This window comes from Arachis hypogaea, chromosome 8 (assembly GCF_003086295.3).
Source record: "Arachis hypogaea cultivar Tifrunner chromosome 8, arahy.Tifrunner.gnm2.J5K5, whole genome shotgun sequence".
Taxonomy (NCBI): Eukaryota; Viridiplantae; Streptophyta; class Magnoliopsida; order Fabales; family Fabaceae; genus Arachis; species Arachis hypogaea.
The window spans coordinates 1,371,131-1,387,547 of record NC_092043.1 but is presented as its reverse complement, the minus strand read 5'-3'; the positions used below and the strand labels follow the sequence as shown (position 1 = coordinate 1,387,547).

Genomic DNA, 16,417 nt, shown 5'->3' with positions numbered 1-16,417 from the left:
ACCCGATAACTTGATAAGGATGAGTTAAAGATATAAAATATAGAATATAAAATATGATCCTCCAATCATAGATACCAATATAGATTGCACAAAATTAAAAGAAATTATATCCAACATAGTCGCAAAAATATCAAATAAAAAACTTCTATTCATATTTGATTAAAAAAATTCTTTGCTAATATACATACCCATTAGTCAGAACAATTTCAACGTCACGCAGTTTTATATTACATGGTTTACAATACATTTATATTATTAGTAATGTTATTATTATTATATAATTAGTTGAAGATTAAAACTGTTACTTGTGCAACATTCCATTGCTTGGCTTATTTAAAGGTTCCGTGCACTCATTCTTTCATTTCATTGCAACTTCAACAAGAGTTGAAAATCAAATATCCTTTAAGTTTTGTGATTGTTAAGGATGTCTATGGAGTTTGTTTATGTGTCTGAAGCTCCACCCAGGAAGATGTTTGTGGAGGAACTGAAGTCTGTGTCTATGAAGATGCATACAAGGGAGCATGCAACCTAAGCAACCTGAGGAGCGATCAGTTTCCAAATGGGACCCTACCATTGATGGATACCTCAAGTTTCTTGTGGATAGCATGGTTGTTTTTGACACTCTTGAGAAGATCATCCAACATGTTAGTTACAATCGTTATGATTCAAATTAAAAAATCATTCTTATTGTTTCCTTAGCAGGACCGATTATGATTATTACATGATTGAATCTCTTGATGTCCTTGTGCAGATGATGAATTCAGGAACACAGGGTTGGAAAGGTGTGCAAATTTGGCAAAAGATTTGAAGTGGTTCAAGGAAGAAGGTCATGCCATCCCAGAACCTTCTTCACCAGGTCTTAACTATGCCAAGTATCTCAAGGACGAGCAAGCCTTTATCTGCCACTTTTACAACATCTACTTCGCACATTCAGCCGGTGGAAGAATGATTGGGAAAAAGATAACAGATCAGATACATGTAAAACTCCATTTATGTCAAAGTTGCAGATATCTCTGCATAGTTCTGTTATATTCTATGCTATATTCTTGGTAATTAATCAATAGTACTGATGTAATGTTGTTTCACTTAGCCTTTGAATTTCAACCCAACCATGCTAGGTATACACAAAAAATAGCCACTAAATCAGTCACTCGTAGTCATATGAAATACAAAATGAGTGAAACTATACATGTAATTATACACATATATACTGATTGATTCGGTGGATGATTTTTGATGTATATATAACATTTTTTATTTCACCTGTTGGCAAAGGTTCAAATGATGTCACTTCCAATTAATGACCAAACTGAAAGAAAAATGCTATTTATACACCAAATATTCTTGATATTCGTATAAAAATATGATTGCTACTAATTCATTTTGTATTTAAATTATTTTTTAATTAACAAAACAAAGAGAATATATGTTTGATTGTTAAGAAAATATTAGTGTCAAAACAGACTAAAACTAAAATAAGGAAGAATAGACTAAACAAAATTCTGCATGTGTGTGGTATCCCACCACTGCAGGGTTGATCCTTTTCATAACAGCAGCATATAAAGCTTTAGCGGATGTAATATTTCTATACATTTTAAATATATCTCAAACTATAAACATCTGGCAGAAAAACTGAAAAAATATATGATAGTTTACCTGTTCTGTACTCAAGATTTTCTTGCATCTTAATCTTCACTAATGCAGGTAGCTGAAAAGTTGCTTAACAAGAAAGAGTTAGAGTTTTATAAATGGGATGGCAACCTTTCCCAGTTGTTACAGAACGTGAGGGACAAGCTGAACAAAGTTACTGAAGTAAGTTTCTTTAACTCTCATAATCCTTTTACTACATTGCCGTGCAGTTTTTCTGATAGATTCCTTTGTGATTTTCTCAGGGATGGACTGAAGAAGAAACGGAGAAAACATTCAAGATGTCAGGCGAGGTTCTCCGTTTGATACTGTCACGATCATAGGCGCTGCTGCCATGATACCTCTCGGAATAACAATGAAGGACACATCAGTGCACGCGGCTTCCATCTGGTGCGATTTGCAGAAAGTAAATACATGCAATGACTATCTTAAGGATTTAAATTCATAATATTGGCTGAGATCCATCTTCACCTGTAATAATATACCAATGAAATCAAAAAGCAACATGTAACTCAGATATTGGAGTTGTACTGTCATTATAATTATATAATTAAATATTTTCTGTCTGGTGCATTACTTTGAGAATGAGAACATTTTATGAAATGTATCTAACAACAATATCCTTTATATTATGATGATTGTGAAGTATATGCTATTAAATTTTCAATTCAAGCAGAGATAGGTTTGCTAACTATGCACATGAGGTTCTTTTTTATGATTAACTGAGTATCCCTTTGGTTGGAACCAACCAAACTGAAACTTGCTTAAAAATTCATTTAAAAGAAAAATAAACTTCTTCAAACTATTAGTCTGACATTGAAAAGTGATTATCAAATATCAATTGAACATCTTCCAAATTGCATATACTAATTATACAGAACCTGAAGATTATTTAATCGACCAAGGAACAATCATGAACTCAAACAAAATCTTATTGTCACAGCTGCAGAGTACTATAACATTGATCACACATACAACAAAAAAGAAAATGAACAAACGGATTCCAACTTGCTTTTCTCTTCCTTTAGCCATGGGGAATCTTCAAAAATTCAATGTAGGCAATCTTCTAATCATCAAATGTGCTCATGAATCCACCAATGAAGCCAGCCCCATTACAATTTCCACACAAAATGTCCTTTTTACCCCTGCAAGAAACATGTATGTTTGATAGGATTCCATTGTAGCTAATCACAAACAAAGAAGAGATTTGCCATTATGTTTAATAGACTTGAACAAAGTATTATATTCTGAGTGCTTTTCGTACCCAAATTTTCAACAATGTTATGAAGAGGGGAAGGGAGAAGTATATTAGTCATGTCGGACAGGCAATCCATACCAACACAATTAGGTAGCATTTGGAAGAGAGACTGAGACTAAGGTAGCGTTTGTTTTGAGGTATTGGGACGGAGACTGGAAGACTGAGACTCAGTATCATGTTTATTGGCCCAAAAACTGGTACTAAAATTTCAGTCTCTGTCTCCAAAATTTCAGTGGAGACACAGGAGACTAAAATTTTTGGGAACGGAGACTGAAACTTTAATAACATTTTATATCTAAAATACCTCTATTTCAATTAATTAATTCAAACTTTACCTTTTGTGCAAATTAAATTAGAGCTTCATTCTTATTTCAGTCTCTGTCTCCTACTTTACACCAAACACAATACTAAAACTTATTTCAGTCTGTCTCTCAGTCTCCGACTCTTATTACAGTATTGCTGAAATCGCATGATGCAAGCAAGATGTGGCAGCGACAATGATGTTTATACATACACTCAATATTTCTATTGGAAATTGATACATACAAGTACATAATGGCATAGCAAAAAAACAAATACCACAGAAAAAATAGCTCAGAACACATGCTCATACTTGAACATTTTGATCTAATTACCTGCATAGCCAACATAATCCACCAGCTTTAAATTGTCCATTGAAGTGGTCTACCGAGTTAACTCCAGTGCCTTTGCATTGAGTGCATAAGATTGCACCTGATAGTAGAACAAAAGCATAATAAACCAGTGCAAAAGATTTATACATGAATGAAGATATTTCTAATGGAACGCTATCAAGAACAAACTTAAACATCTGCCAGCTCATCCTATCAAGAAATTAGAACTATCTGTTCTAATTGTGACCAACATATATATATATATAATTAAAAATAAAAAGTAAAAGAAAGAGAAGCTGGCATCAAGTAAGCATTGTGAGAAACCATGATTTATCATCAAGAATGATAAATATTCTGCACTAATACAAAAAGGAGAGGACTATCATTGGCAATGGATTACCAATACTATGTGAAGGTATGTCCAGGCTAATTAATTGCTTTGTCACATGGAGAATGAAATGATAAAGGCTGAGCCACTACGACATTTCCAAATGTACAAGATCCCTAATAGAACTAGCATACCATTGTCATTATTTGGTGCAGATTTCCATCACTATTGCCAAACACTTGTCGAGGAAAAGGGATGATAAATGAAACTAGCAATTGCTATATGAAACCAGATAAAGGTACTCATTAAGAAAACTATAAAAAAGTGGAAAACCAACATTTCCACTTACCATTTCCGTCACAGTCAGGACAAACAATGGTCTTTGTTTTTGTGGTGGTTTGACTGTTGTCTTCCGCAGCCTGTATTCAATCAAGCTCAGAAAGGAATTCAAGGTGCTTGCATTGCAATACACAATAAATAGAAAACTAGCGACGTTTGATACATGCTCTACCACATCAAATTTTTCAAGAAAAACTAAATATATACTCATGTCCTGAAGAATCAATTTATGAAATTCAAATGACCAAAATCGCTGAATAAGTTTTCTTTCTCCCAGCCAGTTAAATTTAATTATCACAAGATTGAATACTGATAAGCTCAGCTCCAATGGTCTCTCTCTGCTGCGAACAAATTATCATTTATGATATAAAACAAATGAAAAGACAAAGCATCATACTTTATAAATGGGATACTGAATTCAATCTCACCTTAACCTCCAAAGACTGAAATTTTCGAGCTTTAGCATTCTGGCATGCTTCTGTTATCGGAAAAGCTTTTCGACCGAATTTCCAGTAACTACTCCTATTTCAAGTAAAACGAAGTCGCATTCAATTACATAAACACAGAGAAAGTTAAAGGTACCTGGTCGGTTCGAGGACTTTAAGGAACAAATAGGAGCAAAACAAGGAGAGTGCGCCATTCAAAATCTCAAGGTCGAAGAAGGAGAGTGAGTTCTTCTCAGTTCTCAACTTCTTGGTGGCAACGAAAGAACAGAGTTGAAGCAGATAACTGAGATAAGGCCCTCAAATTCGTGGGGTAAGGTAAAAGTTTATTCCTTTATTCCTTCAATGCCCTTGGGCATGTTCCAATTACCTGATTTACCTCCAAAGACGACAACTTTGATGACACAAAATGGTTGGCATAACGGTAATCACACTTCACCCCCACTTCGGTTTTGAGAAACACAAACAAATGGCGAGCACTCTGTTGTCCCTACACAGCTTTTTTCCGATCCATAGTAAGCATAATCCCTAGTTTGTTTTTCAAGATTTCATTTCCCTTTTCAGTTAAATGTCTTATGTGTTTGTTTCAGGGAGGAGAGAAGAGATTGGAAAGTTGAGTGCTTTCAGGACTTCATTTGGCGGACAAGTTTTGTGTAATCCAAGTTTCTGTGGGACACAAATAGCTATTAACAACCATGGAAACCGTTTAGTTGTTAACCCTTCTATGGCTCTTATGTTAATTTTCTTGCATGTAATTGAGATAACATGAACTATTGAATTCTAGCTGTGGTCTGTGGTGAATTTTCTTTCGTTGACAGCTTGGAAGGAGGGTGAAGAGTAGAACCAGATTATAGGATTCCAATTGTGCTACTTGGTAGATACTTGTTACTTCTTCTCATTCTTTATTTGTATGTGTTTTAAGCACATAATTTTATGGTGGATGGCATAACGAGTTGAATGTGCATATGTTCTTGGAAGCAAGGTGGATTAAAATCTAGAGGAATGAAATGGAAGCATATCTTGCAAACTACTTTTACCATTACTTAAATGAGCCAATTCAATTTCTCCCTAGATTACTGTTTGACTCAAAATTGTACTATCAGGAGTTGCTGGTGGGTTGGCCTATACAGAGAATTTGGTATCTGCAGTTCCTGTTGGCCTTCTTGGATTGCTTCTCTTGGTTCAGGTAACTATTATTTATCAGTAAATGGTGGTGTAATAAAGAGGGTCTCACAAACTTGCATAACGATATAAGTACTTTGTTTCAAAGAAGCTGTATCATTTTCTTAGCTGCTTTTTTACCACTCTGATTACTACAATATGTATCATCTTTTCCATTCCATTTTTGGCAGCTGACTTTTTCTTTTATTATTTGTCTTTCCCTCAGGCCACTAGAGTGAGATTCGTCTTTGGTGATGAGGCTCTGGTTTGTTGCCTTCTCGCCTCTCGCTTCTGTCAAAATCAAATAGCCATTCATTTTTAGTCAATATAATCATAATGTATAACTTAATCTGCATATTATTTCTGTGATCTTGTCTTCATCTAAATGTATTGTTGATGCTTTTTGATTTTGTAGTTTTAATTATGTATATATGAGTGAGAGAAAATTTATGGTTTAGGAAGTAAGGATAGGTGACCAGCTTGAGGAATCAGGAGAAAATGCATTTGTGGGAGGAAAAAACCGCTGGAAGTAAGAATCAAATTTATTGTATATACCAATTGGAGTTTCAGAGCAGTAGCATGAATGAAAACCCTGCTTTTATTTGCTGTTCAGGTACTCAACATTTATTAATTGGGAATTCTGGTGGCCTAACTTCCCTATTTTAGTCTACTTCAAGGAGACACAAACAAAGCCTGAGGGACAAATTCATTTCTTCCCAATAATCTTGTAAGTATAATAAATATAGGAAATCATTTCCAGCTACTTAAATTTTATATTTATTTTCAGATTCAACATTTTCTTCATGTTTACTGTTTCTTGATGATTTATTGTGTATGACAAGCAGAATGGGAAGCAGCTTTATGATGTTATGGTGGAAAGAGCAGGACCTTCAAAAAGTAGTGGTCCAAAAGAATCCTAAAGAGCTAGCTGTGTGATTAGATCCTCAGGTATCAATCCCATATTCTGTATTTATTACCACAAAGCTGTAGTTACCAAATTGGTTTGCCACAACCCACAAGTTACATGGCACTTGTGAAAATGTAAAACATGTTATTTATCAACAGAATTTTTGTATATGTAGCATCTATGCCTGCACAAAATGGTATTTGATCATGACACCATAGAACAAAAGGGTTCTAAAATTTCCTAAGAGTAAATGTTTTTAAAATTAGGATGCCTCGGAAACCATAGAAATCTTATGGTGAGTATGGTCCTTGTAAAAAGGCTTCTGAAGATAAGAATATTGGTGTTTGTATTGCAAATATCAAGAGTTCCTGTTACTCCTGCACATTGCTCTCTGTTGATTCAAATTGCACACAAATTGAAGCTAAAGAATTCATTCAATGTTGACCAAGAAGATAAAATTCGTCCAATAATATTCTGGAGTCTTGTTGGAACATGTGGATACTTTCGGTTTCCATTGATATTGATCAATTGTATTTGGCTATTTGCCATCATAGAAGGTGTATCGAATAACGTACACAATACCTATGTATATAGATTCTGTTCTGTTGGCTGCTACAGATGATAGGTTCACTCTATAATTTATACGTCCATATTGTTTTATGACACCAAAAATGATATCATGAATTTTAATTTTTAAATCCTTTTCATAGACCGTATGAACCTGTTATAAATAGATTTCAATGAAAATTTGAATTTCTATTTAAAAAAAATTGTAGCTGGAAATCACTGCTCAGTGCTCACAATTAAAATCTAGGATACAAGCCTCAAAGACACCCACAGATATATTAATGTACACAAGAATCACGAGAATTTCATGTCTAGAACATATTCCCTCCCAATTTCTACAGAGAGATATACTTACGTGTGATATCAAGTAACTACCGAGTTTGCCGTTGGCGGCGTAGTTTTGCCTCCCATCTTAACTTCTTTCCATCAGCATCTCTAATCAAATTCACCATTCAAGAAGTAGCTTTTCCAGAAAAAGAGCAATGACTTGGTTTTCCATCAAGGTGCTGCTGCAAATCTGAAAACTAAAAATTACACAATCAATCATCTTACATCCTTCTTGGTGCAGTGTGCATCCGTGCCATGCTTGGTGCAATCATTATAACCCACACTACTTAGGAAGTCTCGGATCTCTTTGAAAGTGCTATTGCTGGCCTCTAACAAACGCTCGTCTTCCTCATATATGAGATATGGTGCTTGGCTTCCCTTTCTTGAGAGCAACTTTGTTGCTCCTTTGAGGACATGATATTCCCAGCCTTGGACATCTATTTTAAGCAGAAGCACTCGCTCCGATTCCGGAATCACTTCATCAAGAGGAACAGTCCTTACTTGAATTGCAACCTCTTCATTAGACTTGAATGCCAACTTTGCACCTGTGGCAGAGATAGCACTGTTGTCCAGCCTACCAACCAACTGATGAATCAAGTAAAAGAAAATTTGATCTCATCAGAACTCGCAATCTATTTCAACATAAACTAATGACTATAACTGAAATATCACTCATTGCTTCCTATGACTAAACTAGAAGCAACCCTGAGACATAACCATTAATTATGATTACATAAGACATAGGATTAACATGTAAAACTTCACAGTTGCATTTTCAATTTCCATTAGTAATTAGTGTAGTTACTAAGCTCAAACTAACTCCTGATATACATTAACCACTCTAATTACTTTACACTTTTAGAGAGTAAATGCGACACAATTGAGCTCTTAAATTATCCTCATTAGCTGCAATTTCCTACTCTACTCTCCAAAATTCACCCTACACCTAAAGGATTATTTTCTGAGCTATTATATTAGTATCAGCCTTCAACAATTATAGCTCAAGTAAACAACTAAACAAATAAATCAACGCCAAATACAGGAACCAAAATTGAATTCAAGCAACAAAATTACATTTAAAAATAAAATAGCACCTTGTGAACCGTAACGTTACCAAGCCGATCAGAAGCTGCAGCCTCAAACAACGAAACCAAATTGGTCACCCTGTTGAAGAAAATCCCTTCACAGATCTTCTGCAAGTTCTCAAAGATGGGCTCGAAGGCCAAGACCGGGAAGCCCATAGCCGAAGCGGCGAAGGTGGCCATGCCGACATTGGCACCCACGTCGACGAAAAAGCCGTCTCTCCCTTCGGTCTTGGCCTTCTCCAGAATGTCCTGAACCGTCACGGATATGTCGGGCTTCCGAAAGGGCTTACCTTTGAGGATCCTGACGATGTTCTTGTGGGGCTTATCGGGAAGGGTTCCAAAATCGGAGAGTGAGAAGAGGAATGGGTAGCGAACCCCTTCGACGGTGCTAGCGATAACAGGGTGGGCCTGTGGGGAATTGAAGCAGTCAAAGGGGGAGATTGCATGGAACGAGAGGCGATTGTTGAGGGCGAAGTAGTTAGGGTTAGGGTTAGGGCTGGAGGGGCGAGAAGAGGAGAGGAAGATGACGATGAGGATGAGTGTGGAGGAGAAGAGTAAAAAGAGGAACTTTGGGGAGAGTAGCCTCGTGGGTTTGTCTCTTTTCCAGGCATTTGGCATTGGAAACGAGAATGGATATAATTCAGGTTCGTGAAAGATGGGATCTTTTAGATTTCGATCTGCGAACGGGAGAATGTGATAGTTTCAACCTGATCAATGATGACTCAGTGAGTAGTGAAGAAGAACAAGAGTGTCAGCAAAATACAGGATCCAAATCAAATTTTTTTTTTTTGTGGGTATTAAGTAAGTAAATGACAATTAGGCTGCGTTTATTTCAGGAGATAGAGATAGGGATACCGAAACATAAAATTGTGTTTGACAGATGAAATATAGATAGATATATTATATCTAAATATATTTAACTTAATTTAGATAATTAGTATATTGATGCACATATATTTGTGGTTTGAAATAAGGATTTACACTTTTACCAATGCTAAAATGGGGTAGGTAGACATAAATAAGTGAACAAAGGACTTCTAGCGAAACGGCATACCTATAAGGACTTCTCATAAATTACAATTTAAACAAGACATAAACTAAATCCACAATCTTTTATTTTTTGGTATTGTATTTGGCTAAATATCTCTATTTCTCTTAGCCCAATTTGAATGAAATTTAGTAATGCTTTGAAGAGAGTCCACGATTGAATTTTCAGATTGTTTGGATTGGGCCCAACATGTTATGTGATTCATTTTTTGGGTTAAAAAGGAAACTGGCAAAAGAAATCTTCACACCAATAACAAAAAAAAAAGTTTTTAATGTTAGGTACTACATACTAAAATGGCAGATGCACGCTTGTTTCTACACCCACTAGGTGAGATACCAATAATTATCTGAAAATCTTAACTACTATTACTCTTAATTAGACAGATGCTTTAAGATCACATCATCAAAATTGCTTATAGGCCACATAAAAAGAACGGGATAGCCCTTTTTTTATGGGATGAAAAAAATAACATCCTAACATTTAATCCCTCAAAAGTTTTCTGAAAACCATTCTTATGTTTTCATATCAACAACATTGACTCCTGCATCCTTCCATATAAATATAAACATGAAATACATACAGATGTTTGTGAGGCAGATGCTGATGCTGATTGTGATGCTGAAACAGCCAAAGTATTCTTCAAGCTGAGACTAGGAGTAGCCTACCAGAAAACAAAACAAATCAGGAGTTCCAAAAGGAATTGTTCTTACAAGTTAAAGAGAATGCTATAGGAACCTAGGGTCAAAATAACCAATAAAAACAGGATAACTCAGTGCATTAGACTCCCACAATTAAGAGGTTCATGGAGGGTATCTTGTAAAGAGTTAACCACTTCCGAAATTAAAATCCGCATCACCCATCAATTAAATGTTAGACTTCTATAATACATTACCATCATAAACTGCATAGCCCAGCAAGGAATCCAGCAAAATTTGCCAACGTGAAAAATTAATCAATGACCCAATGTGGTAAATTGAATCTACATATGCTTCAATATGTATTACTAAATGATCCCTTGTATACTTGCAACAAAACAATCGTGAGCAAACAAATACCTTAGATAGGCCAGGGGGGATTGTAACAAGATCTTCAAGAGTCTCCACCTTATCTAAAGGCAATGAGCTGTATAGTTCATCAACATCGCTGAATTCATCAAAGTCCTCCTGCAGAAAAATGAAAAATAGAACAAACAGAAAAGTTGCAATAAGTCGTTCACTATTGCAAATTGTCAAGCACTATGGTATGATATGTTCAGGTGGTTAAGTTTGAAGGGAAACAGAAGGTTAGGTTTTCATTGATACAGCAACAAACACAACAAACAACTACTAGAAATGATAACCATCTGTGTGTGTATGTATGTATATGAGTGTCTTTCCTCAAACAAGTTCAAAATTAAACACCAGGAAGTAAAACACAGCACAAAAAGAAAAGATATTTGATTACCCTTTAAGGTCAAGAGTCAAGACAGAGAAGCATACTCAATAATTCAGCAGAGGAAAAAGAAAGTTACCTAATAATGAAGAAGATATGAACCTTGAGTGCAGAATTCTACAAAATTGAGTTAAATATAGTTGGATATCACAAACTGCAACATACTACACAAACTGCAACATAATCACTCATATTTCAACAACTCATGACAAAATTGAGTAGCAAAACAGATCAACTTCAGAAGAAAAAACACACAATTTGAATAACACCTTTACACTACTTGAGTTGCTTCCTTTTGCTTGAGAAATAAAGAGAACTAAATAGAAGTAAGCAAAACAAAGCAAACATAGTTCAGTTATTGCCTCATAAACTAGTTCCCAAACTGCAAAACAAAATGGTTCTAAGTGCCTAAGAAGCAAGTCCAAAATCAAAGAAACAGCTCAACCAGTGTCCAATACACACATCAAAATAACAAAAAAGTGGTGATTTTTTCTCAAAGAAAAAATCTTCTTTTACATATAAACCACGATCATCCATAATCAATTTTGTTCTTACTCTTACCAAGTTTTCATTTTCCAGAACCACAGTCCACGTATTAATAGAAGCAATAGCAAAAGGAAAAAAGAGTAGGTCACATAAAAAATTTTGGATGACTAGACTAATACTTTTTCTTTGTTTTTACTTTACATTTGAATTAATATTAGCCAATTATCTTCTATTTTACACTAAAACTATTATCTCCTAACATTTTTTGAAATGATTAATCAATTTGAGCCATTGAACATGCAGGCAACTTGGTTGTAATTGTAGTTCTACTACTATAGATAATTATTATATGCTAAATAAAGTAACTATTTAACTAGGCAAAAGAGGCGGATAAACTAATAGTTTGAATAATGAGATGCCAGCCTTACAAGGCACACAAACATCAATCAATAATAATGAATAAAAGTTCAGTAGGCTCTCTGTCTGTATTAGCACACAAATAATTCAAATCACTTCCACACTAAAAACACCCTCTTTCCTTATCCATTATAGGTCTGTATTATAACTTAGGAGAACTTTTTTCCTTTTTTTAAGGGAATATGAAAGATAGGTTAGCCAATAATTTTGATATTTGTGAAAAGGAAATACGGGCATACACTGAACTTTCAAACACAGTATCGAAATGAAGCTAAATTTCATGTGTTGCATGAGCGTGATCCACACAAGTTGCTTGCTTGCCCTGTAACTGAAGGCAAGGCCGCAACCGGTAAGCAAGAGTCTAATCCCAGTCAACAACACATCGATGGCAAGGTTTTTCTTCTATTCCAAGGTTTTTCTGAGATCTGAGATCTGAGATCAGAGATCAAAGAAACACCTTAATAGAAGTAAGCAATAGAAGATCTGAGTTCAGAGAGAGAGAGAGAGAGAAACACCTTAATAGAAGTAAGCGAAAGAAGACCTGAGATCGTCGTCAATCACCCCCGCACCAACGTCAATCCAATGCTTCAACGGAAGAGCCAAAAATCCCTAACAGAGCTGCAGAGAAACAAAACCCCAAAAATCAGCACCAAAAGCAATTTTGAAATCCTAACCCAAACAAAAACAAAGAAATCGGTGCCTTCTGGAATCGAAATGCTGAGGTCAGTAGCCACCAGAGCCTTGCCTCTCGCCGGAATCTTCGTCTCCACAGCACAAAAGAAAAAATAAAATAAAACAGCATCAGTTTCGATTTCGGCTTCTCTATGTACGAAAACAGCATTTCGGTTTCGGTTTCAGTTTAACTTGAGAAGGAGAGGTACCTGGAGAGATCGTAACCGGCGAAGAGAGGAGAAGCCCTAGAAGGAAGAAGGCGTTGTCGGAGAGCTTCTTTACACTGAGGAAATGAGAGTGTTGTATGTTCAGAGAGGATAGAAGGAAGAACGGCGTTGAATGGGATTGCAATTTTTCTCTTTTTATATGTGTTTGAAAACGGCGGTTCAAAACCGCCATAATCACCAGATCCGCCAAAATATATAAAGCCATCTACGGCAGCAGAAAAAATTGCCATAATGACTTCAAAATATGAGGTTCTTTAAAACCGCCTTAATCTCCATGCCATTTTAATTTTTTTTGTAGCGATTAATCTTATTGTTTTCGATCTTCCTGTTTTTGTTTTTTTTAATTGTTCTTTATTTTTTTATCACTTGATAATTTAAAAAAAATAAAAAAAAAGGATAGCCAAAAATAAATGTTAGAAATCTAAAGCAACAACATTATTTCTCAGTATTATTATTATTAATATAAATTTTATTATTTCTTTTTTAACATTCTTTAATACAAGCTTCGTTTCTTTTTCTTAATTATTATTAATACTTTTATTCTTTTCTTCTCTAATCATAAATTTTTTTATAATAATTTTTTGATAGGATATTTTTTTGGTCTAATAAATTTTTTTCTCTATTTTTTGTCAAAAATAATTTATATTAGAAAAAGAAAGATACAAATTAAATTTTAAAATTCAAATTTAAATAAGATGTGCAAATGATAATTATTGAATTCATTTGGTCGATTTAAATACTTTGTATTATCGTCGTTGAAAATTTTAAATACTAATATAAAATTCTAGAAATTTTTATTCTATTGTTCTTAAATTATATATTATACCATGTATTTGAAGAGTTTCATCTTTTTTTAAAATAAGTATGACATGATATACTTTTTTAGATACAATAAATGAATAATAAAGTTAAAGTGAGTTACAAAATTGATTATATAATAAGATACAAATTTTTAGAATTTCTAGCACAATTAACAAATTTTTAGTTTCAAAATAAATGTTTACTCTATTTTTTATCTTTTATTTGATTTTTTATAATTTTTTATTGTTTTAATTAATTATAATTGTAATAATTCATCATAAATTTGTATTTTGTAAAAAAAAATTATCAATCATAAATTACAGAAGATTTAACCAAAAATTTTAAAAAATGTTAATTAATCACAAAATAAAAAATTATGAATTGTATTTTAATTATGTTGTAAAATATAAATTGGGACTATCTAAAATTATTTTTTTACCATTAATATTAACTTCAATCATAATAAGGTAAAAAATAAAAATTGTATATAATAATTTAATTTTATTATTTATACTACCAAAATTATTCTTTAATGTATTATATCCTATTTATTTTTATTCATTGATGATCTTTAATTATCTATTTTCAATAAAAATTTGAATTGATTAAATTAATTTTTTTCAATTAGTAATATAATTATTGTAACATTTATTTTATTTATTAATATTTTTTTAATTTATTTAATCTGATTAATCATCTCTTTCTTATTTTATGCTAATTTAACTAATTAAAGTTAATAAGTTTTAGTTATTTTAATTCTTGCAACTTTTTATTATAATAATGTATTTCTATTAATATATTAATATAATTTAATATTTATATGTCATTAATAATAATAATTTTATTTTAAAGTGATATTTTATTCCCAATATATATATATATATATATATATATAATATGTCTAATTATAGAAAATCTACTCTTTCTTTATACGATTAGATTAGACATATTTATATTTAATTTATTTGATTATTTAATTAAAATTAATTATATTAAAAGATTAGATTAAGATTGTGGTAGACTAATAATATTGTTATTAATTAATTATATTAAAAGATTAAGATTATGATAGATTATCATTATTTTATTATTTTTATTTTTTTATATTAATTCAGATGTTTAGCTTCTTTTTGTTATTATTTTTTATTCTCTTATTCTATGTATTTATTTTTATAAATATTGCTAAATTAAATAAGTTACTGTATATCTTCTTTTTATTCTTCTTTTATATACATATAAAATTTATTAAATTATTTCTCTTCTGTCTAATAATTTTGTTTCTCTTCTATTTATATTTTTTTCCTTCAATATTTTATTGGTTCTTATTTTTCTAAATTTTATTTTAATTTATGTATTTGTTCTTACTATACCTAATTTTTTTTATTTATGCGTAATATACATTCTTATATATGTTATAGAAATATGATTTGATTCCATTGACTTGCCAAATTTTTTTAAAAAATGTAAAGCTAAAGCACAAAAATATATTTATAAATATTTTACTTTAATTTTTTAACTAAAAAATATAATTTTTTTGTCATATTTGTTGGAATTCTAAGTTAAATATGAATATTAATTTTTGAAATAGAATAAATATATTTTAAATGTTTTGCATTTAAAAATAATATTTTATCAATGTTAAAATTATTTAGATGGATAAGTAATAGTAAATATAGAATTATTTAAGATGGATAGCACTAAGTACATATTTTTATTGAAAATACGAATTTAAAAATATTATATTCAATTCTCAATAGTCAACCTCTCATTGAACCATTGTATTTTCAAAAGATTTTTGAAAAAATGAAATAGTTTTAGGTGTATAATTTTTGTAAAAAATTAATTAATTTAAGATATTTATTATCGTTGATTAAAAAAGTAAATTGAAATGACAATTTAATATTTTTACTCTTAAAATATTATTTATTTATTTTTCTAGCATTCTTTATCATCCAATGATCACATTAATATAAGTTAATTCAATAAAATTATTTATTATCATTTGATTGAATAAAATTTCTATTTTAGCGGAAAATTTTAGGATTTCTCAACCTCAAGATCATCCATGTTAAAGCATTAAAAAATATAACTAAGAGCGTGGAAGCGTCTCTTCATTCGAGAGTATGATTGAGATCAGAGAGCTTGTCTCTTGTGGTTCTTTGATCTTCGTCAACCAAAATTTTCTGTATTTCTGATAGGTCTGAATCACAATTTTACTGTGGAAAAAGAGCTACCAAGGCGAGTTTGATGTCTTGGAGACCAAAATCCTGAAGTCATTATTTATATTTGAGTGTGACACTCATTAAATCCTAAAACTCAAATAAAATAGTACCTATGATTTTAATCTCATTTATCCAAATCAAAAGTAATAATGACTTATTTAATTCAACATTTATGACAATAAATGAGATCACTGTTATATAAGTAATTTAATGTGAAATTACTTAATTTGCGATTATAATTAATATATGTATTATCATATATATATTAAGAAATAATAATTTCCTAACAATTTTCTATTTCGGTTATAAATATATATTTTCCTGAGATAATCACCTCGGATAAATTTTACGCGCAAATCTGAATGTTATTTCTCTATTACTTTAATAATCAGGTCTATCTCATATATTAGTTATGAAAT

General features: G+C 32.0%; 3 protein-coding genes and 1 pseudogene across 31 annotated transcripts; 2 read left to right on the top strand and 2 right to left on the bottom strand.

Annotated features, from left to right (window-relative positions):
* Positions 1-521: 521 nt before the first annotated feature.
* LOC112705592 (heme oxygenase 1, chloroplastic-like) lies at positions 522-2,223 on the top strand. The gene is made up of 4 exons (XM_072201632.1): positions 522-644; positions 739-978; positions 1,705-1,812; positions 1,893-2,223. Exons 1-4 carry the CDS (start codon positions 522-524, stop codon positions 1,968-1,970), a joined length of 549 nt encoding a protein of 182 aa, XP_072057733.1. The 3' UTR covers positions 1,971-2,223.
* Positions 2,224-2,440: 217 nt separating this feature from the next.
* LOC112705590 (protein BUNDLE SHEATH DEFECTIVE 2, chloroplastic-like) lies at positions 2,441-5,013 on the bottom strand (annotated as a pseudogene).
* On the top strand, positions 4,993-7,424 carry LOC112708285 (uncharacterized). The gene is made up of 8 exons (XM_025760472.2): positions 4,993-5,071; positions 5,238-5,382; positions 5,484-5,521; positions 5,751-5,833; positions 6,035-6,073; positions 6,267-6,337; positions 6,422-6,535; positions 6,654-7,424. Exons 1-8 carry the CDS (start codon positions 4,993-4,995, stop codon positions 6,742-6,744), a joined length of 660 nt encoding a protein of 219 aa, XP_025616257.1. The 3' UTR covers positions 6,745-7,424.
* On the bottom strand, positions 5,666-13,231 carry LOC112705589 (uncharacterized). 29 transcript variants are annotated; one of them, XR_011864413.1, is made up of 10 exons: positions 12,958-13,205; positions 12,777-12,840; positions 12,592-12,694; positions 12,316-12,508; positions 11,253-11,290; positions 10,798-10,905; positions 10,323-10,403; positions 8,704-9,401; positions 7,638-8,194; positions 5,666-6,099 (listed from the first exon to the last, which is right to left on the bottom strand). XR_011864413.1 is itself a non-coding variant. In XM_072200374.1 (9 exons), the coding sequence occupies exons 8-9, from the start codon at positions 9,310-9,312 to the stop codon at positions 7,826-7,828; spliced, it is 978 nt and encodes a 325-aa protein (XP_072056475.1). In that variant the 5' UTR covers positions 9,313-9,401; positions 10,323-10,403; positions 10,798-10,905; positions 11,253-11,346; positions 12,316-12,508; positions 12,592-12,694; positions 12,777-12,840; positions 12,958-13,205; the 3' UTR covers positions 7,451-7,825. The 29 variants fall into 29 exon arrangements, 12 of the variants coding, with proteins under 12 accessions (XP_072056475.1, XP_072056476.1, XP_072056477.1 ...); XR_011864412.1 differs by having other exon boundaries at positions 11,253-11,346; positions 12,316-12,404; XR_011864414.1 differs by having other exon boundaries at positions 12,316-12,404.
* Positions 13,232-16,417: the final 3,186 nt, after the last annotated feature.